At 39.6% G+C, this 26562-nt stretch overlaps 1 protein-coding gene across 1 annotated transcript in view; it reads left to right on the forward strand.

The window, feature by feature from the left end:
• LOC128657794 (DNA-dependent metalloprotease SPRTN-like) overlaps positions 1–2847 on the forward strand; it is a 4316-nt gene extending 1469 nt beyond the window's left edge. The window contains exons 2-4 of the mRNA XM_053712210.1: positions 1081–1180; positions 1289–1414; positions 2629–2847. Coding sequence (XP_053568185.1) covers positions 1081–1180; positions 1289–1414; positions 2629–2847 — 445 coding nt within the window. The remainder of the gene's footprint in view (positions 1–1080; positions 1181–1288; positions 1415–2628) is intronic.
• Positions 2848–26562: the final 23715 nt, after the last annotated feature.

The raw sequence follows: 26562 nt of genomic DNA on the forward strand, positions 1-26562 counted from the left end.
CTACATTCTTGCTTTTCAAATAAAGATACCAAGAGAATGAAGAAAATTTGATAATAGGAGTAAATTAGAACGTTACTTAAAATTGCATGCTCTATCTTAATCATGAAAGAAAAAAATTGGGTTCAGTGTCCCTTTAAATGCCTTCAAGCCTTTTTGTTTCCCAAGGTAGCATTAGCAGCCAGAACATAATATTTAATATTGCATCGCCTGCCCCAGAGACAGAAAGGAGACTACGTTCTAGCTGCCTGGTTTAGAGGTTTTTACTTCTGTTTGTGGAGCAGATGCTATGGCCTCTAGTTATGAAGGTCTGGTGGACCTGATCCGACAGTGCGGATCAGGTCCGCAAGACCTCGCTGAATACGGCGAGCAATACGCTCGCCGTATTCAGCATTGCACCAGCAGCTCACAAGAGCTGCTGGTGCAATGCCGCCCCATGCAGACTCACAGCCAATAGGCCGCCAGCTGGGGGTGTCAATCAACCCAATCGTACTCGATCGGGTTGATTTCCGGCAATGTCTGTCCGCCTGCTAAGAGCAGGCGGACAGGTTATGGAGCAGCGGTCTTTGTGACCGCTGCTTCATAACTGCCAGAAACACGGGGCATCAAGCTCCATACGGAGCACGATACATATGCCCCTATGGCTTTTGATTGGCTGTTCTACTGACAATAATGCTTTGAATAAGTAGGATAAGTTTGTTATCACAGAGTTTTCCAATGGAAAGTCTTCAAATGTAAAAACCTCCTCAAAAGCCATGCAAGGCAAATTGTACAGAAATTATACTTGGCTTTTATGGGGTAAACAAATATCCCGTCAACAGTAAGGAGAGAACTATAGGTTTCACTTGTTTGTATGGTACAGTATATAGGTGACCAATTATAACACATATCTCTATATACTCTAATAGAACACACCTGGTATATCATATGATATATCATATTGTAGACCTCGTTATCTGTTGTATATAGATTCATACTTTTCTTTAATATCCTGAATTTTAGGATGGGGCTAATTATTTTTATAGTTCTGCTAATTTATAAAATAATTCTAACATATTTATATGCCATCATCTTTTATTTCAGGTGTGCTGGTTTGTGTAGTTATCAACGGAAATCTGGCAAATGCACCATCAATTTAAGCAGACCTTTGCTTAAACAGAGGAGCAGGAAAGATCTTATTGAGGTAAAAAATTATTTAATTAAAAAAATGAAATCATTTATTGTCAGCTGATGCTGTTTTTTTTTCTTCATATAAATGAAGTTTAATAATTCACCATTTTCTATTTTACAGTCGCTTTTACATGAAATGATTCATGCGTATTTATATATAAATAACATAAAGGAAAGTGACATGCATGGGCCAGTTTTCTGCAGCCATATGCAGAGAATAAATACCGCCGGCAGATTCCACATTACCGTAAGTGAATGTGCTTTTTTATTTCGTTTTTCAGGAAAGTTATATTTATAAAGCATAGAACAGAAATCTAACAATAAAAATAAATAAAAGTACATTTAAAATACACAATTGTGCTTTTAAAATTAAATTAGAAGCTTTTTTGCAATATTCTTATTTTTGCAGAAATGTTATCACATCAGTTTTTGTTGTGCCCTAATCCAGTATTTCTCAACTCAAGTCCTCAAGTACCGCTGACAGGCCAGATTCTCATGATACCTTATCTAGAGCACAGGTGAAATAATCAGCTGATCAGTAGCCATGGTTACTAATCTGCTCCCTCACCCATCAGCTGATTATGTCACCTGTGCTCTAGTTAAAGGGACATGATACCCATTTTTTTAAATTCATGATTTAGAAAGAGCAAGCAGTTTTAAAAAATGTTATAATTTAATTCTATTATCTAATTTGCTTCATTCTCTTGATTCTTTGCTAAAAAGCATATCTAGATAGGCTCAGTAGCTGTTGATTGGCTGATGCACATAGATGCCTCATCTGATTGGCTCACCCATGTGCATTGCTCTTTCTTCAATAAATGATATCTAAAAAATTAAGCAAATTAGATAATAGAAGTAAACTAAAAAGTTTTTTAAAATTGTATTCTCTATCTAAATAATTAAATATTTTTTGGGGGGTTTAGTGTCCCTTTAAGGTATAATGAAAATCTGTCCTGTTATGGGTACTTGAGGACTGGGGTTGAAAAACACTGTTGGCCTTATCCACCCAGCTATGCCTAGTTTAGCTCCTATACCATGCCCAAACCTATACACCTAATACCCTGACTCCATTCATAGCCACTGACACGGTGTCCAAGGGATAGCTCTGTCTCTGCCCCCAGACTCACTGTCTCAGACACTAGCCAGGAAATGTTGGCTGGTTTGGAGCTTTGCTTAGAGATGTTTTACAAATGGATCAGTAAGGAGCTAATATATTTAGCAGGAATATACACTAGGGTAGGCTTTAGCAATATCATTTTAGCTTTGTACTATTACTGTGGCCTTTGTTACAATCCATTTGAATCTGTGACCCTTATGTATGTGACATTATGCACTGTTCCATAGTAATAGATGGAGATTATTATTATTATTATTTGGTGAGACATTTATATGCTTCTGCTTCCTTTTTGCAGATACAATTATACAAACTGTATGTAACTTGTTGTCTATATGTGTTTACAGACCTATCATACCTTCTATAAGGAAATTGAGTTTTATGACAACAAGTGGTACCGGTGTGATGGACCCTGCAACACCAAGAAGCCCTATTATGGTTTCTGTGTCCCATACTCTCGTGCAAAACCATCATGGTGGGACCAGCACAAGACCAACTGTGGAGGGAAGTTTAAGAAGGTACAGAGGCCAGACCTTGATGACCTTCTAGGAAAATCTAAACCATAATCTGTGCCATAAAAAGGTAGAGTAGTCCCATCTCTAAATTATGGATTTGTTATCTAGAGGTTTATTTATATGTTATGCATTGTCATTTAATGCATCTTTTTAGTATTATTTTATAACAATGGGCGCTCTGATAAAAATGATGGTAGCTGTACCCTGTAGTGTTAAATAATGAAGTAACAAATACCATAAAACAGTGCTGTTGCAGGATACAGCTTAAGATCATTTTGCATGCACAACAGTACAAGTGAAACAGGTTGACTTTACCTGTTCTCCTCATTATTGAAATACCTAACCAAATGAGTGAGAATAAAAGTACTTGGAAAAAATTTAATTATACTGAACTTTCTTTTACAGACAATCAGAAGTGAGCAACATCTAAAGGGATAAGTCATCACCATCATGACACCAATCCCTTCTATCCTCTGATCCATGGGGTTGCCGGGCACAGCTTCAGGTGATTTTGGGGACACACACAGGTACAATGAGAGTAACAAGCTGACTTTACCTTGATACAGCATCACTGAAATACTTAACTAAACGAGTGTGAATAAATACTGAGAAAACTACAAACATAATGACATTCAGTTTCTTCTTATAGGTAACTCTGTGGATAGAAACATCAGAAGGAATTTGTCATCTTCATCTTGACAGCGATCCATTCTATCCTTTGCTCCAAATACAAGACATCCAGCAGCAACAACCTATGTCACTCATGTCATTAAAATGTTTATGCAAATTAAGTTTGAAGTGTAAGTTATTATATATTTTCACTAAATCAATAAAAGGATATGCTGAATTCTGTATTGTGCACAGCAAACTGCAGGTGATTGGAGTTGCTGCCTCTTGTAAGTCATGGCACTGGAGACCGGGTAATAACTATAAAAGGAAATAAGAAAACAAGGCACCATTCCTCTTAGCATAGTAATTAAAATCACAAAGGGTATTTATTACAAATAACAATTAAAAACTCACAGATTACAACCTCAAACAATTGTGAGGTATGATTCAGGCACTGGGAAACCGTATAGGTCTCTCAACGATATCCCCCAAGGACAACAGTGGCAGAGTTCCAGGAATGTTTGCTTCGTTCACAATCGTACATAAGATGTGTAAAAAGTACTTCCTGTGCTCACTCAAGGGGATCGTGTCCTTACGATAATTCACGGCTACCACAGGCCAAAATCCAGATAAAACAGTTGAACAGTGCCTGAATCATACCCCACAAATGTTTGAGGTTGTAATCTGTGAGTTTTTAATTGTTATTTGTAATAAATACCCTTTGTGATTTTACTTACTACCCTTAGAGGAGTGGTGCCTTGTTTTCTTATTTCCTTTTATAGTTTATGAATATATACATATATATTTATGTGTTAATATGTGTATATACACATAAATAATAAAATTTATGCTTACCTGATAAACTTTATTCGTTCCGGACATGGAGAATCCACAACGTCATTCCAATTACTAGTGGAATATTCACTCCTGGCCAGCAGGAGGTGGCAAAGAGCCCCCCAGCAGAGCAGAGTTAAGTGTCACTCCCTAACTTATAACCCTCAGTCATTCAGCCGAAGGGAAATGGAAACAGAAGATAACACCAAGGTGTAGAGGTGCCTGGTGTTTAGCAAAAAATACTGTCTAATCAAAAGGGTAGGGTCGTGGACTCCCCATGTCTGGAAAGAAAGAAATTTATCAGTTAAGAATAATTTTATTTTATTTCCTAAGACATGGAGAGTCCACAACAACATTCTAATTACTAGAAGACACGGAATGAACAGGGAGGGAGAACAAGACAGGCAGACCTAAACAGAAGGCACCACCGCTTGAAAAACCTTTCTCCCAAAAGAGACCTCAGCCGAGGCAAAAGTATCAAATTTGGAAAAAGTATGCAGAGAGGACCACGTTGCCGCTTTGCAAATCTGTTCCACAGAAGCTTCATTTTTGAAAGCCCACGAAGAGGAGCCAGCCCTAGTGGAATGAGCCGTAATTCTCTGAAGAGGCTGCTGTCCAGCAGTCTCATATGCAAAACGAATCCTACTTCTCAACCAGAGGGAAAGAAAAGTAGAGGTGGCCTTCTGACCTTTATGCTTACCTGAGAAACAAACAAACAGGGCAGAAGACTGGCGAAAATCCTTAGTAGCCTGTAGATAGAATTTTAAAGCATGCACAACATCCAAGTTATGCAAGGGATGTTCCTTATGAGAAGAAGGATTAGGACAAAGAGAAGGAACAGCATTTTCCTGATTAATATTTCTATCTGAAACCACCTTAGGGAGATTTAGTACAAAGGACCGCCTTATCCGCATGAAAAACAAAATTTATGCTTACCTGATAAATTTCTTTCTTTCCGGATATGGTGTGTCCACGGCGTCCTCAATTACTGTTGGGAATATCACTCCTGGCCAGCAGGATGAGGCAAAGAGCACCACAACCAAGCTGTTAAATATCACTCCCCTTCCCACCGAAGGAAAATGGAGATAAAAGTAGTAACACAAGGTGTAGAGGTGCCTGAGGTTTAGACAAAAAACTGTCTTAAAATAAAAGGGCGGGGGCCGTGGACTCACCATATCCGGAAAGAAAGAAATTTATCAGGTAAGCATAAATTTTGTTTCAGCTTCAGAGAAATGAGATTTGGATGAAGGGACCCTAAAGTAAATGGTCCTCCCTCAGAGGTAGTCTCCAAGGTGGAAGAGATGACATTTTCAATAGGTCTGCATAATAGATCCTGCGAGGCCACGCAGGGGCTATTAGAATCATCAACGCTCTCTCCTGTTTGATACAAGCAATGACTTGTGGAAGGAGAGCGAACGGAAGAAATAGGTATGCCAATCTGAAAACCAAAGAAACCACCAGAGCATCTATCAGAGCGGCCTGAGGATCTCTTGACCTTGACCCGTACCTTGGAAGCTTGGCGTTCTGACGAGATGCTATCAGATACAACTCTGGCACCCCAGATAAAAGTAGTAACACAAGGTGTAGAGGTGCCTGAGGTTTAGACAAAAAACTGTCTTAAAATAAAAGGGCGGGGGCTGTGGACTCACCATATCCGGAAAGAAAGAAATTTATCAGGTAAGCATAAATTTTGATTTCTTTCCTACAGTCCACAGCGTCCTATATTACTGTTGGGAACCAATACCCAAGCAAGAGGACACAGAGGACTAAGGAGGGACAAGAGAGGTAGACCTAAACATAAGAGTCCACAACGTCATTCCAATTACTAGTGGGAACCAATACCCAAGCTAGAGGACACGGAATGAACAGGGAGGGAGAACAAGACAGGCAGACCTAAACAGAAGGCACCACCGCTTCAAAAAAAGTATGCAGAGAAGACCAAGTTGCCGCCTTGCAAATCTGTTCCACAGAAGCTTAATTTTTGAAAGCCCAAGAAGAAGAGACAGCCCTAGTAGAATGAGCTGTAATTCTCTCAGGAGGCTGCTGTCCAGCAGTCTCATAGGCCAAATGAATTATACTTCTTAACCAGAGAGAAAGAGGCAGAAAACTGGCAAAAATCTTTAGTCGCCTGTAGGTAGAATTTCAGAGCACGCACAATGTCCAAGTTGTGCAGCAAACGTTCCTTATGAGAAGAGGGAAAAGGACATAGAGAAGGAACAACAATTTCCTAATTAATATTTCTATCCGAAACAACTTTAGGAAGAAAACCAAACTTAGTACGAAGAACCGCCTTATCAGCATGAAATATAAGGTAAGGCGAATCTCACTGCAAAGCAGAGAGTTCCGAGACTCTCTGAGCAGAAGAAATAGCAATAAGATACAAAACCTTCCAAGATAACAACTTAATGTCTATGGAATGCATAGGCTCAAACCAAGCCTGCTGCAAAACTCTAAGAACAAGGTTAAGGCTCCAAGGAGGAGCAACGGACTTAAACACAGGCTTGATTCTGACCAAGGTCTGACAAAAAGATTGCACATCTGGCACATCCGCAAGACGCTTATGTAGAAAAATAGATAAGGCAGAAATCTGACCCTTAAGGGTACTGACCGACAAACCCTTCTCCAGACCTTCCTGGAGAAAAGACAAAATCCTAGGAATCCTGACCCTACTCCAAGAGAATTTAAACCATATCTTATGGAAAATCTTACTAGTAACAGGCTTTTGAGCCTGAATCAGGGTCTCAATGACCAACTCAGAAAACCCATGCTTAGACAGAACTAAGTGTTCAATCTCCAAGCAGTCAGCTTCAGAGAAATGAGATTTGGATGAAGGAAGGGACCCTAAAGTAAATGGTCCTCCCTCAGAGGTAGTCTCCAAGGTGGAAGAGATGACATTTTCACTAGGTCTGCATACCAGATCCTGCGAGGCCACGCAGGGGCTATTAGAATCATCAACGCTCTCTCCTGTTTGATACAAGCAATGACTTGTGGAAGGAGAGCGAAGGAAGAAATAGGTATGCCATTCTGAAAATCAAAGGAACCACCAGAGCATCTATCAGAGCGGCCTGAGGATCTCTTGACCTTGAACTGTACCTTAGAAGCTTGGCGTTCTGACAAGATGCTATCAGATCCAACTCTGGCACCCCACACTCAAAGGTTAACCTGGAGAGCCTATTCCCCTGGATTAAAGGTCTGTCTGCTCAGAAAATCCGCTTCCCAGTTATCCACCCCTGGAATGTGGATGGCAGATAGAAGACAATTGTGAGCTTCTGCCCATTGAATAATCTGAGCCACCTCCTTCATGACCAAGGAGCTCTGAGTTATCAGATTCCGACTGGAATCTGATAAACCGGACTAAGGACAACTGAGGCCAAGCCATCAGAGCATTGAAGATCGCTCTCAACTCCAAGATGTTTATGGGGAGAGACGACTCCTCCCAAATTCATAGGCCCTGAGCCTTTAACGAGTCCCAGACTGCTCCCCAGCCTAGCAGGCTGGCATCCGTGGTCACAATCACCCAGGAGGGTCTCCAGAAGCATGTGCCCTGAGACAGATGATCCTGAGAAATCCACCTCAAGAGAGAGTTTCTTGTTGACTGATCCAGATCTATCCTCTGAGGTAGATCCGAATGATCTCTGTTCCATTGTCTGAGCATGTATAATTGCAGAGCTTTCAAATGAAATCGAGCATAGGGAATGATGTCCATGGAAGCAACCCTCAAACCAATTACCTCCATGCATTGAGCCACTGATGGCTGAACAGTAGACTGTAGAGAGAGAGGCAAGAGGAGAGAAGTTTGGATTTTCTGATCTCCACCAGAAAAATCTTCATAGGTAGGGAATCTATGACAGCCCCTAAGAAACACACCCTTGTAGCTGGAACAAGGGAACTCTTCTCCAGATTTAGTTTCCACCCGTGGAAACGTAGAAAAGACAAATGGGAGTTTGCTAATTGAAAAGATGGTGCCTAAACCAATATGTCATTCAGGTAAGGTGCCACTGCAATTCCCTGAGACCTGACAACTGCCAAGGGAGCCCCCAGAACCTTTGTGAAAATTATGGGAGCTGTGGCAAGGCCAAAAGGAAGAGCAGCAAATTGAAAGTGCTTGTCTAGAAAAGCGAACTGTTGATGATCCCTGTGGATGGGAACTTGAAAATATGCGTCCTTCGGGTCTATGGTCGATATAAATTGACCCTCTTTGACCAAAGGAAGAATGGAATAAATGGTTTCCATTTTGAAGGAAGGTACCCTGAGAAATTTGTTGAGACATTTTAGGTCTAAGATGGGTCGAAACGTTCCCTCTTTTTTGGGAACCACAAACAGATTTGAATAGAATCCTAGACCCTGTTCCCTTACTGGAACTGGAACAATCAATCCCAGGGAGGACAGGTCCTGAACGCAGCTTAAGAATGCCTCTCTTTTTACGTGATCTGCAGATAACCTTGAGAGTAGGAATCTGCCCCTGGGAGGACGAGATTTTAATTCTATTTTGTAACCGTGAGATTCTATGTCCACAGCCCAGGGGTCTGGGACATTGTGTATCAATGCTTGACGAAACCAGAACAGTCTGCCCCCCCACTTGATCCAATCCCGGACCGGGGGCAGACCCTTCATGCTGACTTAGTCTCAGATGAAGGCTTCTTCGATTGCTTCCCCTTGTTCCAAGTCTGATTGGATATCCAAAAGGACTTGGACTGCTCCGGTTTGGAAGAGGAGGAGGAAGACTTCTGACCTTTGAAGTTACGAAAGGAACGAAAATTAGAATTTTGGCGCCACTTAGGCTTATTCTTCTTGTCTTGAGGTAGAAAAGACCCGCAGGGCACTGTATGTGATGCCATTGATGCTTTGGATGTTTGAGGAGAAAGCTGTGGTATATCCTGAATAGCATTATCCTGAGATACAATAGGCTCAGACGATAGTAATTTATCTTTAAGATTGAGGGTCTTAGCTAAACATGAGGATCAAAATTGCATAGGTAAAACAATTTGGGTCTCCAAACATAATAAACATTTAAAAAAAGAAATAGATTCCTGTTCAGTGTCCATAGCTAAGATAAAAAAAAAGAAAAGTAAATGAGACAACAAAAAAGTTTAGTGTCACTAAAGAAAAAGAAACTGCAAAATGCAGTAACTGCCTTTTTAAAGGGACACTGAACCCAATTATTTTTCTTTTGTGATTCAGATAGAGCATGCAATTTTAAGCAACTTTCTAATTTACTCCTATTATCAAATGTTCTTCATTCTCTTGGTATCTTTATTTGAAAAGCAAGAATGTACGTTTAGAAGCGTGCCCATTTTTGGTGAACAACCTGGGTTGTTCTTGCTCATTGGTGGATAAATTCACCCACCAATAAACAAGTGCTGTCCAGAGGTCTGAACCAAAAATTGCCTGGCTCCTTAGCTTAGATGTCTTCTTTTTAAAATAAAGATAGCAAAAGAACGAAGAAAAATTTATAATAGGAGTAAATTAGAAAGTTGCTTAAAATTGCATGAGCGGGTTGTCACGTAACCGGAAAACACAGAAGCTGCGCACTAACAGAAAGCGTGCAAACCTCTCTCAAACGGATCTCAGTAATTGCCTTCACAAATAAAAAAAGATGCCCTTCAGCCTAAGGAAACAGTCCCACACATAAGGAAAGTTACCAAAGTCTCCCCTCACATACAAACGTGCCTGCACTTTGCCCAAATAAACCCTTAACCAAGGATTACTATGTCCCAATAAAAAATGCAGTCTCTTTTTTGTTTCTGTTTTATTTATTTTTTTAAAAGTGCAAGTCTCCAGTACCTAGAAGACAAAAATTACTTACCTGCATATTCAGCTGTCGGGCAGGAAGACAGCTCACAAGGTGTGAAAGGACACATATTCCTATCAGAGACCTGTAGAAAAACAGCTATACCAAGGGAAGCAATATGTTAGACAACAAAGCAAGGACCACCTCGCCACTTTCTAACTGCTTAAAAGCCACCACTACTCTTACTCAAGAGATTGATGTGGACACAGCTAAACCCAAATCCATGCTTGCAGGAAAAAGTACCCAAAAAATGAATAAATATCTTCAGACACCAAACTTCACATCCTCTATTGACAGAGGCAAAAAGACAGAGGCAAAAATTGACAGAGGCAAAAAGCATTGATCTTGCATTCTACTGGCTGTTCCAATCAGCCAATCCTGATTGGATCAGCCAATAGGATTGAACTTCAATCCTATTGGCTGATTGCATCAGCCAATAGGATTTTTCTACCTTAATTCCGATTGGCTGATAAAATTCTATCAGCCAATCGGAATCTAAGGGACGCCATTTTGGATGACGTCACTTAAAGGTACCTTCATTCAGCTTTAGTTGTCGGATGAAGAGGATGCTCCACGTCGGATGTCTTGAAGATGGAACCGCTCTGCACCGGATAGATGAAGATAGAAGATGCGGTCTGGATGAAGACTTCTGCCGTCTGGAGGACCACTTCGCCAGGCTTGGATGAAGACTTCTGGCTTCGTTGAGGACCTCGGCCCTGCTTGGATGAAGACGTCTCCCGGTAAGTCGATCTTCAGGGGGTTAGTGTTAGGTTTTTTAAGAGTGTATTGGGTGGGGGGGGGTTTAGGTTAGTATTAGTTAAAATAAATACAAACTTGCCTGTAAAATAAAAATAAACCCTAAACTAGATACAATGTAACTATTAGTTATATTGTACCTAGCTTAGGGTTTATTTTATAGGTAAGTATTTAGTTTTAAATAGGAATAATTTAGTTAATGATAGGAATATTTAATGTTGGGGGCAGCAGATTAGGGGTTAATAAGTATAATGTAGGTGGCGGCAGTGTCCGGAGCGGCAGATTAGGGGTTAATAATTATAATGTAGGTGTCGGCGATGTTGGGGCGGAAGATTAGGGGTTTATAAGTGTAAGATTAGTGGTGTTTAGACTCGGGGTTCATGTTAGGGTGTTAGGTGTAAACATAAATTTTATTTCCCCATAGGAATCAATGAGGCTGCGTTACCGAGTTACACGCTGCTTTTTTGCAGGTGTTAGAAATATAGAAACATAGAAACATAGATATTGACGGTAGATAAGAGCCATAGGCCCAGCAAGTCTGCCCGACCTTACCTAACAGTATAAACTTATCTAGTTCGTAGGATAGCCTTATGCTAGACTTTTTTTCAGCCGGCTCTCCCTGTTCATTCCTATGGGGAAATCGTGCACGAGCACGTTACACCAGCTCACCGCTGACTTAAGCAGCGCTGTTATTTAAGTGAGATTTGGAGCAAAATTTTGCTCAACGCTCACTTTTTGTCTTTTAACGACGGGTTTCTGAAAACTCGTAATACCAGCGTTGCACGAGCGGTGAGAGAAAACTGCTCGTTAGCACCGCACAGCCTCTAACGCAAAACTAGTAATCTCACTGCTATTATGTTAACTTTACTGACATCTAGTGGTTAACAATTCACAAGTATGAAAAAAAATTGTGTTATATACATTAATAAAGGTCTCTAGCCACATCATCTGGTCAAAACTATAACCACATTTCAACACATTTACAAACTATCAGCTACATTTAGAGTTTGTCCGTAAAGACCCGCGTAGCTAACGCAGCTTTTTTTCCTACCGCTGCTTCCAAACAACGCTGGTATTTAGAGTTGTCTGAGGGGCTGCGTTAGGCTCCAAAAAGGGTGCGTTGAGCCTAATTTACCGCCACTTCAACCCTCAATACCAGCGTTGCTTACGGTAGCGGTAAGCAGCTAAAACGTGCTCGTGCACAATTCCCCCATAGGAAACAATGGGGCAGTTTTTGCTGAAAAAAAAACCTAACACCTGCAAAAAAGCAGCGTTCAGCTCCTAACGCAGCCCCATTGTTTCCTATGGGGAAACAGTTTCTAAGTCTGCACCTAACACCCTAACATGAACCCCGAGTCTAAACACCCCTAACCTTACACTTATTAACCCCTAATCTGCCGCCCCCGATATCGCTGGCACCTGCATTATACTATTAACCCTTAATCTGCCGCTCCGGACACCGCCGCAACCTACATTATACCTATGTACCCCTAATCTGCTGCCCCCAACATCGCCGACACCTACATTATATTTATTAACCCCTAATCTGCCCCCCCCCCCCAATGTCGCCGCCACCTACCTACACTTATTAACACCTAATCTGCCGACCGGACCTCGCCACTATAATAAAGGTATTAACCCCTAAACCGCCGCACTCCCGCCTCGCAAACCCTTTAATAAATAGTATTAACCCCTAATCTGCCCCCCCCCCAATGTCGCCGTCACCTAACTTCAAGTATTAACCCCTAATCTGCCGACCGGACCTCGCCGCTACTCTAATAAATGTATTAACCCCTAAAGCTAAGTCTAACCCTAACACCACCCTAAATTAAATAAAATTTTAATCTAACAAAATAAATATTATTAACTAAAGTATTCCTATTTAAAACTAAATACTTACCTGTAAAATAAACCCTAATATTGCTACAATATAACGAATAATTATTTTGTAGCTATTTTAGGATTTATATTTATTTTACAGGCAACTTTGTATTTATTTTAACTAGGTACATTAGCTATTAAATAGCTACCTAGTGAAAATAATTACAAAATTACCTGTAAAATAAATCCTAACCTAAGTTACAATTAAACCTAACACTACACTATCAATAAATTAATTAAATAAATTACCTACAATTACATACAATTAAATCAACTAAACTAAATTACAAAAAAAAAAAAACACTAAATTACAAAAAATAAAAAAAGATTACAAGAATATTAGGCTAATTACACCTACTCTAAGCCCCCTAATAAAATAAAAAAGCCCCCCAAAATAATAAAGGTCCCTACCCTATTCTAAATTAAAAAGTAACCAGCTCTTTTACCAGCCCTTAAAAGGGCTTTTTGCGGGGCATGCCCCAAAGTAATCAGCTCTTTTGCCTGTAAAAAAAAATACAACCCCCTCCCAAACATTAAAACCCACCACCCACATACCCCTACTCTAACCCAAACCCCCCTTAAATAAACCTAACACTACCCCCCTGAAGATCTCCCTACCTCGAGTCATCTTCACCCAGCCGGGCCGAAGTCTTCATCCGATGGGGCAGAAGAGGACATCCAGACCGGCAGAAGTCTTCATCCTATCCGGGCAGAAGAGGACATCCGGACCGGCAGACATCTTCATCCAAGCGGCATCTTCTATCTTCATCCATCTTCAAGACCACCGGCACGGAACATCCTTCTTCCCCAACGACTACACGACGAATGAAGGTTCCTTTAAGTGACGTCATCCAAGATGGCGTCCCTCGAATTCCGATTGGCTGATAGGATTCTATCAGCCAATCGGAATTAAGGTAGGAAAAATCTGATTGGCTAATTGAATCAGCCAATCAGATTCAAGTTCAATCCGATTGGCTGATCCAATCAGCCAATCAGATTGAGCTCACATTCTATTGGCTGTTCCGATAGAATGCGAATTTTGTAATTATTTTAACTAGGTAGCTATTAAATAGTAAATAACTATTTAATAGCTATTGTACCTAGTTAAAATAAATACAAAGTTGCCTGTGAAATAAATATAAATCCTAAAATAGCTACAATATAATTATTCGTTATATTTTAGATATATTAGGGTTTATTTTACAGGTAAGTATTTAGTTTTAAATAGGAATACTTTAGTTAATAATATTTAATTTATTTCGTTAGATTAAAATTATATTTAACTTAGGGGGGTGTTAGGGTTAGGGTTAGACTTAGCTTTAGGGGTTAATACATTTGTTAGAGTAGCGGCGAGGTCCGGTCAGCAGATTAGGGGTTAATACTTGAAGTTAGGTGGCGCCGATGTTAGGGAGGGCAGATTAGGGGTTAATACAATTTATTATAGGGTTTGCGAGGCGGGAGTGCGGCGGTTTAGGGGTTAATACATTTATTATAGTAGCGGCGAGGTCCGGTCGGCAGATTAGGGGTTAATAAGTGTAGTTAGGTAGCGGCGACATTGGGGGGGGCATATTAGGGGTTAATAAATATTATGTAGGTGTCGGCGATGTTAGGGATAGCAGATTAGGCGTTCATAGGGATAATGTAGGTGGCGGCGATGTGCGGTCGGCAGATTAGGGGTTAAAAATATTTATTATAGTGGCGGCGATGTGGGGGGGCCTCGGTTTAGGGGTACATAGGTAGTTTATGGGTGTTAGTGTACTTTAGAGCACTGTAGTTAAGAGCTTTATAAACCGGCGTTAGCTCATAAAGCTCTTAACTACTGACTTTTTTTGGCGTTAGGAGACTTGTCGGTAGAGGCTCTACCGCTCACTTCAGCCAAGACTCTAAATACCAGCGTTAGGAAGATCCCATTGAAAAGATAGGATATGCAATTGGCGTAAGGGGATCTGCGGTATGGAAAAGTTGCGGCTTGAAAGTGAGCGGTAGACCTTTACCTACCTGACTCTATATACCTGCGGGCGGCCAAAAGCAACGTTAGGACCCCTTAACGCTGCTTTTGACGGCGAACGCAAAACTCTAAATCTAGGCGATTAGATGCCATTAACATCAAAGAATTGCATTAAAAAAAAAAAAAACATGGTTTATTCCAAAATTTTAAAAACATTAAAAATCCACTTATTTTTCACATACATCAAACTTATAAAAGAAATGTAAATCATAATCTCCTTGAGGTAGAGGCTCATCTTTTAATTTATAATACTTCTTTTATTTTCAAAATTAACTCCCTATCCCCCCCTCTTCTTAGTTCAGAAACATAACATATCACTTAAAAACACAACTGGTTAACCCTATGGGCAACCTAGAAAAAAAATCTCCGACCCCAAATCAATCCCTTGTTTTTGCAGTCCCTGTCACTCAAATGGCCACATCAGAGCTCCAATTATATTACAGATCTGCAGCCCCTCTGCTTGCTCCATACCTTCCCCTGGGCTAGGCCAGTTTGTTGTCTCTTGCTTCATTTTTCCATAAGTGAGTTGTGCTGTCTGCACCAGGCATGGGAGCTGGGCTGGGTTAGACAGTGCTGGGATTGGCTGCCACAATACCTGACAACTAGGAAGAATGGTAAAAAGTGATGTGCTAATACACACCTCAGTAAGAGAATTCAGCTAAGCACCATTGTTATAATCTTGTCTCCAGTACCTCCACTTCACTCTCCATGCCATGCATGGCTGCTAGCCCCTGCCATAAACCCTGCATGGGACAAATAAAAAAAAAGGTTAGAATTCATCAGAAAACACTTTCAAGCTACTTTTCAAAGTAGCTTTGGACATTTCTAGTTCAAAAACCCTGATCTTTTGAAAACTCATTTATTGATCTTTTTTTTAAGAAGCAGAATAGGTATTTTATGATTCAGCCAGATGGTGTGACGCTCTCCCTGAATGTATGCTGTTGTTCTTTGCTCCTATTTTAATTGGAACCATTAAAGTTTTTTTGATTTTATATGAGCTGTCCTACTGCATTTCTTTCACTTTCAGTTGTAATATGAAGAAACATGATCATGGCTAATTGTGCTCTTTTTCTCTTTAAGATTTCATACTCACATATGTACAAATCTGTTAACACAGCTATTTTGCTTATTTTTTCCCCCCTTGTGCTTTCAAAGGCATAGGGGCCGATTTATCAATGTCTGTCCAACATGATAGGCTGTTGGCATTTAACATTGCACAAGCAGTTTTGGGGAACTGCTTGTGCAATGCCGCCCCCTGCAGATTTGCGGCCAATCGGCCGCTGGCAGGGGTGTCAATCAACCCGTTGCTTCATAACTGCTTTTTCCGTCAGAAACAGGGGCATCAGGGGCCATTCGGCCCTTGATAAATCGACCCCATAGTCATGCATGCCTCACAGACTCTAACTCCAAGTTGAAGAGTAAAATGTGTTTCCTTTAGGGGATTCACTACTATTAATATTTCATAGAAGACAGTAGCCGGGACTTTCTGGTTTTATTTATTGTCAATATAAGTTCTCACTGTTCTGAACGTGTTATACTTATAATATTTGCAAAATCACACTCTTATGCTCATGAAGGGTTCCATAACATACTGTGTGCAACACAGTGTTTAATAGTATTATATATTTAATGTTAGTACCTCTCATAGTGGCCTGCTGTTGCACGAGTATTCCGTTGTATCGTACCTGGCTGTGTCCCCAATCTCCTTTGGTCCTCAGGACATTTTCTTGAAACTTGTCAAAACGGAATTGTCTTCCATTACTCAAGGAAAAACCTGTTATGGCAGGGGATACTCAGCGTCCCTCTTCTGGACGGTCTGGACTCTACACAGACTTATGGCATCATCACCTCTCCAGCCAATGTGTGTGGTATAATTCTTTATGGCTCACTTTGGTAATGGGGAATAACCGTTTGGTGCTCAACTCCCACCGGCCATATAAATCCATAAAAAATAACAGAGGAGCACTCTTTAAAACGTAACCTTTATTGGTTATTACACAATAAAATACAAGCGGCAACCGTATGGGACTTTGAGAACACCAGTCCCTCCACCTCTCTAGTAGCAGCTGACGTGTTTCGGCTTTGTGCCATACTCCTAGCTGATAAACACTACTCAAACACAACACATATAAAATCATAACCTCAACACCATTGGTTAATTCTTATGACATGCTTATTCCTCCTACAGGGCTGGTATACTCTCTGTTAAGCTGGAATTATCCCTGTGTACTAAGTTAATCATATTTTACTTGATAACATTCTGCTTAAATACTCTGTGGGTCCTTAGCATCAGAGCCCATACTATAGAATGAATCCTGTCCCAGAACATGACCGGTCATGCTTTATAAGCGTGTAAGAGGGCAACCATTATAGTTAACTGAATAAAAACTCCTGCAACTACTATTCACTTAATCTGCATCAACACAATATCCACAATAATAGTTTGTTTCACAATAACTATTTACAGCCAGTATATGACATTTAGCTTAATAAATAAAATCAAAATTATTGAACATTTACAAAGATCTTGGCTAAATAATTACCATACTTTATTGGAATATAGCAACGCTGCTCTGAAATAGGGGGGTGTATAACGGTTTTTATTATGTAGTGGTGGGATTGCCATTCAGGTTGCCTGTTTAATTAACTTTTAATAAAGGTTATACTTTAACCAGCTTATACTATAGTGTTATAGAGGAGGAGTACTATAAGCCCTATTCTTTTGTTTCCCTTTCTCATTTTGGGATTAGTTTAGTGTTAATTACAGGCAGTGCAGAATTATTAGGCAAATGAGTATTTTGACCACATCATCCTCTTTATGCATGTTGTCTTACTACAAGCTGTATAGGCTCGAAAGCCTACTACCAATTAAGCATATTAGGTGATGTGCATCTCTGTAATGAGAAGGGGTGTGGTCTAATGACATCAACACCCTATATCAGGTGTGCATAATTATTAGGCAACTTCCTTTCCTTTGGCAAAATGGGTCAAAAGAAGGACTTGACAGGCTCAGAAAAGTCAAAAATAGTGAGATATCTTGCAGAGGGATGCAGCACTCTTAAAATTGCAAAGCTTCTGAAGCGTGATCATCGAACAATCAATCGTTTCATTCAAAATAGTCAACAGGGTCGCAAGAAGCGTGTGGAAAAACCAAGGCGCAAAATAACTGCCCATGAACTGAGAAAAGTCAAGCGTGCAGCTGCCAAGATGCCACTTGCCACCAGTTTGGCCATATTTCAGAGCTGCAACATCACTGGAGTGCCCAAAAGCACAAGGTGTGCAATACTCAGAGACATGGCCAAGGTAAGAAAGGCTGAAAGACGACCACCACTGAACAAGACACACAAGCTGAAACGTCAAGACTGGGCCAAGAAATATCTCAAGACTGATTTTTCTAAGGTTTTATGGACTGATGAAATGAGAGTGAGTCTTGATGGGCCAGATGGATGGGCCCGTGGCTGGATTGGTAAAGGGCAGAGAGCTCCAGTCCGACTCAGACGCCAGCAAGGTGGAGGTGGAGTACTGGTTTGGGCTGGTATCATCAAAGATGAGCTTGTGGGGCCTTTTCGGGTTGAGGATGGAGTCAAGCTCAACTCCCAGTCCTACTGCCAGTTTCTGGAAGACACCTTCTTCAAGCAGTGGTACAGGAAGAAAAACATGATTTTCATGCAGGACAATGCTCCATCACACGCGTCCAAGTACTCCACAGCGTGGCTGGCAAGAAAGGGTATAAAAGAAGAAAATCTAATGACATGGCCTCCTTGTTCACCTGATCTGAACCCCATTGAGAACCTGTGGTCCATCATCAAATGTGAGATTTACAAGGAGGGAAAACAGTACACCTCTCTGAACAGTGTCTGGGAGGCTGTGGTTGCTGCTGCACGCAATGTTGATGGTGAACAGATCAAAACACTGACAGAATCCATGGATGGCAGGCTTTTGAGTGTCCTTGCAAAGAAAGGTGGCTATATTGGTCACTGATTTGTTTTTGTTTTGTTTTTGAATGTCAGAAATGTATATTTGTGAATGTTGAGATGTTATATTGGTTTCACTTGTAAAAATAAATAATTGAAATGGGTATATATTTGTTTTTTGTTAAGTTGCCTAATAATTATGCACAGTAATAGTCACCTGCACACACAGATATCCCCCTAAAATAGCTAAAACTAAAAACAAACTAAAAACTACTTCCAAAAATATTCAGCTTTGATATTAATGAGTTTTTTGGGTTCATTGAGAACATGGTTGTTGTTCAATAATAAAATTAATCCTCAAAAATACAACTTGCCTAATAATTCTGCACTCCCTGTATATTGAGGGTAGCACCGGACCTGCATATTAGTGATTGGTTCTTTTTCTTATATTACTGTTCACAGTGCCAGTAATCTCTCTTTTTTATTGATGGTATCACTTTCATGAAGCCCATCTATCAGATTAACTGCTTTTGAACAGTGACGTAATTACTAAATGTTAGTAATAAGTAGGGATGTCAATTGTTGCTAAATCAAAATTTGATTGTTATATTTGTTTTACACCACCTAATATCAATAATAATGACATTTCATTAAAATTTAATGTTATTTTAAATTTTTGTATGTTGCTTTTGATTCCGAATTTTGCTTTCAAATCAAATGTTTCTTTTGAATTTGAATGTGGCTTTCAAATGTCCATAATAGTTCAAATATACACATTCAAATTTCATAAATTAATTTGAAATTGAATTTTATAGTTAACAGAAAGCATACATAAAATTTGAATATTCAAACTTATATTACCAAATGTTAATTAAAATTTGAAAACCAATATTTGAAATTAGAATGTTAGAATTCGATTTGATTGGATGAATGTATAAAAATTTGTTTTGAATGTTGCAAAATATTCGCCCATCCCTAGTTAAGATTGTTGCACAGTGACTATAGACTTTAACCCTTTGGCTGCTAAGCCATTTCCCACCTGGGTGCTAAGCTGGTTTTGAATTTTATAAAAAAATTTTTTAAATATATATATATATTTTATTTTTTTACAGATCCCCAAGGTCTTGGGCATCTGTAGTTGCTTAGATGCCTGAGACACAGACTTCTAAGCAGCATAGTCCCCATCTCCCTATACTTCTCATTGTTAATTTTAAATAAAGTTGCTCGGTGACGTAATTACGTAATATTGCGTGATGTCACCACGCGAAACATCAAGTCCCAGTGATGCCTGTCACTATAAAGGCCAGATTGCCATGGTGGGAGTAGATGGGAGCCCCCAGATAGCCCTCAAGGTGGGTGAGTGCAGCACCTGACTGTGACAATTTGCGACGGCTCAGAGCCGTCAGCACTCAAGGGGTTAAAAAGATGGTATCAGAAGATAAAGATAATACAGTATAAATCAAAATGTATAAAATGTAATATGTTTAATTGTTACTAATTTGTATTGTATTGTTTCATTATCTTTGTTATTGGTTATGCATTGCTGGTCTGAATATTATTGTTATGGGTTACATTAGGGGGCATTGATAGTGAGTTTATAGAACTAAGGGGGCAGTGACATTAAAAAGTTTGGGAGCCACTGAGATAGAGCATGTAATTTAAAACAACTTTCAAATTTACTCAGAAGCCTACTTATCAAGGCGTCAACTTACTTGCATTCAACAACACCAATACGCTCGCCTAACATCGCGGCTGCAGACCTGAATACCCTTTTCATATTTAACAAAAAATCTGTCAAAAAGCCGTGCACCAAGTCCGGGCGATGAGCAGCGGACTGTTGTTAACTAAACAGTCATCGATCCCGCTGCTATTTGGCTTTTTCCCAGCTTTATTTGTACCCTGTCACTAAATACCGCCACTATACTAAACTGTTTAACCCCTATCCCGCTGCTCCCGGAGCCCACCGCAACTCTAATAAACTTATTAACCCCTATTCCGCCGCTCCCCGACACCGCCACAACTAACTAAGGCCTACATTTGGAGTTCGGCGGTAAAAGGGCTGTTAACGCTCCGCGGGTTTTTTTCTGGCCGCACCATAAATTTAACTCTGGTATCGAGAGTTCAAACAAATGCTGCGTTAGGCTCCAAAAAAGGAGCGTAGAGCATTTTTACCGCAAATGCAACTCTCGATACCAGAGTTGCTTACGGACGCGGCCGGCATCAAAAACGTGCTCGTGCACGATTCTCCCATAGGAAACAATGGGGCTGTTTGAGCTGAAAAAAAACCTAACACCTGCAAAAAAGCAGCGTTCAGCTCCTAACGCAGCCCCATTGTTTCCTATGGGGAAACACTTCCTACGTCTGCACCTAACACTCTAACATGTACCCCGAGTCTAAACACCCCTAACCTTACACTTATTAACCCCTAATGTGATGCCCCCGCTATCGCTGACCCCTGCATATTATTATTAACCCCTAATCTGCCGCTCCGTACACCGCCGCAACCAACGTTATCCCTATGTACCCCTAATCTGCTGCCCCTAACACCGCAGACCCCTATATTATATTTATTAACCCCTAACCTGCCCCCCACAACGTCGCCGACACCTACCTACACTTATTAACCCCTAATCTGCCGAGCGGACCTGAGCGCTACTATAATAAAGTTATTAACCCCTAATCCGCCTCACTAACCCTATCATAAATAGTATTAACCCCTAATCTGCCCTCCCTAACATCGCCGACACCTAACTTCAATTATTAACCCCTAATCTGACGACCGGAGCTCACCGCTATTCTAATAAATGTATTAACCCCTAAAGCTAAGTCTAACCCTAACACTAACACCCCCCTAACTTAAATATAATTTACATCTAACGAAATAAATTAACTCTTATTAAATAAATTATTCCTATTTAAAGCTAAATACTTACCTGTAAAATAAACCCTAATATAGCTACAATATAAATTATAATTATATTGTAGCTATTTTAGGATTAATATTTATTTTACAGGCAACTTTGTAATTATTTTAACCAGGTACAATAGCTATTAAATAGTTAAGAACTATTTAATAGTTACCTAGTTAAAATAATAACAAATTTACCTGTAAAATAAATCCTAACCTAAGATATAATTAAACCTAACACTACCCTATCAATAAAATAATTAAATAAACTACCTACAATTACCTACAATTAACCTAACACTACACTATCAATAAATTAATTAAACACAATTGCTACAAATAAATACAATTAAATAAACTATCTAAAGTACAAAAAATAAAAAAGAACTAAGTTACAGAAAATAAAAAAATATTTACAAACATAAGAAAAATATTACAAAAATTTTAAACTAATTACACCTACTCTAAGCCCCCTAATAAAATAACAAAGCCCCCCAAAATAAAAAATTCCCTACCCTATTCTAAATTAAAAAAGTTACAAGCTCTTTTACCTTACCAGCCCTGAACAGGGCCCTTTGCGGGGCATGCCCCAAGAAGTTCAGCTCTTTTGCCTGTAAAAAAAAACATACAATACCCCCCCCCAACATTACAACCCACCACCCACATACCCCTAATCTAACCCAAACCCCCCTTAAATAAACCTAACACTAAGCCCCTGAAGATCTTCCTACCTTGTCTTCACCATCCAGGTATTGGATCAGCCAATCGGATTGAACTTGATTCTAATTGGCTGATTCCATCAGCCAATCAGAAAATTCCTACCTTAATTCCGATTGGCTGATAGAATCCTATCAGCCAATCGGAATTCGAGGGACGCCATCTTGGATGACGTCCCTTAAAGGAACCGTCATTAGTCGGGAGACATCGGAAGAAGAGGATGGATCCGCGTCGCCTGCTTCAAGATGGACCCGCTCCGCACCGGATGGAAGAAGATCGAAGATGCCGCTTGGAGAAGATGTTTGCCGGTCCGGATGTCCTCTTCTTGCCGGATAGGAGGAAGACTTTGGAGCCTCTTCTGGACCTCTTCAGCACCGGATTATGGATTGCCAACCCCCGCTTGGGTTGGATGAAGATCTTGGAGCCAGGACGGATCGGTGATACCTGGATGGTGAAGACAAGGTAGGAAGATCTTCAGGGGATTAGTGTTAGGTTTATTTAAGGGGGGTTTGGGTTAGATTAGGGGTATGTGGGTGGTGGGTTGTAATGTTGGGGGGGGGTATTGTATGTTTTTTTTTACAGGCAAAAGAGCTGAACTTCTTGGGGCATGCCCCGCAAAGGGCCCTGTTCAGGGCTGGTAAGGTAAAAGAGCTTGTAACTTTTTTAATTTAGAATAGGGAATTTTTTATTTTGGGGGGCTTTGTTATTTTATTAGGGGGCTTAGAGTAGGTGTAATTAGTTTAAAATTGTTGTAATATTTTTCTTATGTTTGTAAATATTTTTTTATTTTCTGTAACTTAGTTCTTTTTTATTTTTTGTACTTTAGATAGTTTATTTAATTGTATTTATTTGTAGCAATTGTGTTTAATTAATTTATTGATAGTGTAGTGTTAGGTTAATTGTAGGTAATTGTAGGTAGTTTATTTAATTATTTTATTGATAGGGTAGTGTTAGGTTTAATTATATCTTAGGTTAGGATTTATTTTACAGGTAAATTTGTAATTATTTTAACTAGGTAACTATTAAATAGTTCTTAACTATTTAATAGCTATTGTACCTGGTTAAAATAAATACAAAGTTGCCTGTAAAATAAATATTAATCCTAAAATAGCTATAATATAATTATAATTTATATTGTAGCTATATTAGGGTTTATTTTACAGGTAAGTATTTAGCTTTAAATAGGATTAATTTATTTAATAAGAGTTAATTTATTTCGTTAGATGTAAATTATATTTAAGTTAGGGGGGTGTTAGTGTTAGGGTTAGACTTAGCTTTAGGGGTTAATACATTTATTAGAATAGCGGTGAGCTCCGATCGGAAGATTAGGGGTTAATAATTGAAGGTAGGTGTCGGCGATGTTAGGGAGGGCAGATTAGGGGTTAATACTATTTATGATAGGGTTAGTGAGGCGGATTAGGGGCTAATAACTTTATTATAGTAGCGCTCAGGTCTGCTCGGCAGATTAGGAGTTAATAAGTGTAGGTAGGTGTCGGCGACGTTGAGGGGGGCAGATTAGGGGTTAATAAATATAATATAGGGGTCGGCAGTGTTAGGGGCAGCAGATTAGGGGTACATAGGGATAACGTAGGTGGCGGCGCTTTGCGGTCGGAAGATTAGGGGTTAATTATTTTAAGTAGCTGGCGGCGATGTTGTGGGGGGCAGATTAGGGGTTAATAAATGTAATATAGGGGTCGGCGGGGTTAGGGGCAGCAGATTAGGGGTACATAAGTATAACGTAGGTGGCGGTCGGCAGATTAGGGGTTAAAAATTTTAATCGAGTGGCGGCGATGTGGGGGGAGCTCGGTTTAGGGGTACATAGGTAGTTTATGGGTGTTAGTGTACTTTAGGGTACAGTAGTTAAGAGCTTTATGAACCGGCGTTAGCCAGAAAGCTCTTAACTCCTGCTATTTTCAGGCGGCTGGAATTTTGTCGTTAGAGCTCTAACGCTCACTGCAGAAACGACTCTAAATACCAGCGTTAGAAAGATCCCATTGAAAAGATAGGCTACGCAAATGGCGTAGGGGGATCTGCGGTATGGAAAAGTCGCGGCTGTAAAGTGAGCGTTAGACCCTTTAATCACTGACTCCAAATACCAGCGGCCGGCCAAAACCAGCGTTAGGAGCCTCTAACGCTGGTTTTGACGGCTACCGCCGAACTCCAAAACTAGGCCTAAATGTATTAAACCCTAAACCTCTGGCCTCCCACATCACTAGCACTTACTAAACATATTAACCCCTAAACCGCCAGCCCCCCACATCGCCATAAACTAAATTAAACTATTAACCCCTAAACCTACCAACCACTTAACTTTAAATTAAATATTAACTCATCCCTATCTTATAATAAATTAAAACTTACCTTTAGATTTAAATTAAATTAAACTATATTAAACTAATAATTAACCTACCCTAACTATTAGACTAAAATTACATTAAACTAATAATTCATCTTCCCTAACTGTTATACTAAAATTACATTAAACTACAAATTAAATTAACTATATTATATATTTAAAAACCTAACCCTACTCAAATAATTTAAATCTACAATTAAAAATAAAAATAAATTATCAAATATTTAAACTAATTACACCAAATCTAAGAGCCCTATGAAAATAAAAAAGCCCCCCCCCAAATAAAAAAACCCTAGCCTACAATGAACTGCCAATGGCCCTTAAAAAGGGCCTTTTGCTGGGCATTGCCCCAAATAAATCAGCTCTTTTACCTGTAAAAAAAATACAAACAACCCCCCAACAGTAAAACCCACCACCCACACAACCAAACCCCCCAAATAAAAACCTAACTAAAAAAACCTAAGCTCCCCATTGCTCTGAAAAGGGCATTTGTATGGACATTGCCCTTAAAAGGGCATTTAGCTCTTTTTAAAAAGCCTAAACCCTAATCTAAAATTAAAACCCACCCAATAAACCCTTAAAAACGCCTATCACTAACCCCCGAAGATCCACTTACAGTTTCTGAAGAGCCGACATCCATCCTCAGCGCAGCGGCAGAAGTCTTCATCAAAGCCGGCAGAAGTCTTCATCAGAGCGGCAGAAGTCTTCATCCAAGCCTGCAGAAGTCTTCACCCAGACGGCATGGAGCGGCTCCATCTTCAAGACATCCGGCGCGGAACATCCTCTTCTTACGACGTCTTCATCGGAATGAAGGTTCCTTTAAATGACATCATCCAAGATGGCGTCCCTTAGATTCCGATTGGCTGATAGAATTCTATCAGCCAATCGGAATTAAGGTTGAAAAAATCCTATTGGCTGTTGCAATCAGCCAATATGATTGAGCTTCCATTCTATTGGCTATTCCAATCAGCCAATAAATTGCCAACTCAATCCTATTGGCTGATTGGATCAGCCAATAGAATGAAAGTTCAATCCTGATTGCAACAGCCAATAGGATTTTTTCAACCTTAATTCCAATTGGCTGATAGAATTCTATCAGCCAATCAGAATCTAAGGGATGCCATCTTGGATGATGTCATTTTAAGGAACCTTCATTCCGAAGGGTGAAGACTTTTGCGGGCTTGGATGAAGACTTCAGCTGCTTGGATGAAGACTTCTGCTGGCTTTGATGAGGACTTCTGCCGCTTCATTGAGGATGGATGTCGGCTCTTCAAAAACTGTAAGTGAATCTTTGGGGGTTAGTGTTAGGCTTTTTTAAGGGTTTATTGGGTGGGTTTTCATTTTAGATTAGGGTTTGGGCTTTTGAAAAAGAGCTAAATGCCCTTTTAAGGGCAATGCCCATACAAATGCCCTTTTCAGGGCAATGGGGAGCTTAGGTTTTTTTAGTTAGATTTTTATTTGCAGGGTTTGGTTGTGTGGGTGGTGGGTTTTACTGTTGGGGGATGTTTGTATTTTTTTTACAGGTAAAAGAGCTCATTTCTTTGGGGCAATGCCTCGCAAAAGGCTCTTTTAAGGGCCATTGGTAGTTTATTGTAGGCTAGGATTTTTTTTTATTTTGGGGGGGCTTTTTAATTTTCATAGGGCTCTTATATTAGGTGTAATTAGTTTAAATATTTGATAATTTATTTTTTATTTTGTGTAACTTAGTGTTTATTTTTTTTGTAACTTAGCGTTTGTTATTTTTTGTAACTTAGTTGTTAGTTTTTTGTAACTTTGTTATTTTTAATTGTAGATTTAAATTATTTGAGTAGGGTTAGGTTTCTAAATATATAATATAATTTAATTTGTAGTTTAATATAATTTTAGTATAATAGTTAGGGTAGATGAATTATTAGTTTAATATAGTTTAATGCAATTTAATGTAATTTTAGTCTAATAGTTAGGGTAGGTTAATTAATAGTTTAATATAGTTTAATGTAATTTTAGTATAAT

This window comes from Bombina bombina, chromosome 4 (assembly GCF_027579735.1).
Source record: "Bombina bombina isolate aBomBom1 chromosome 4, aBomBom1.pri, whole genome shotgun sequence".
Classification (NCBI taxonomy): Eukaryota; Metazoa; Chordata; class Amphibia; order Anura; family Bombinatoridae; genus Bombina; species Bombina bombina.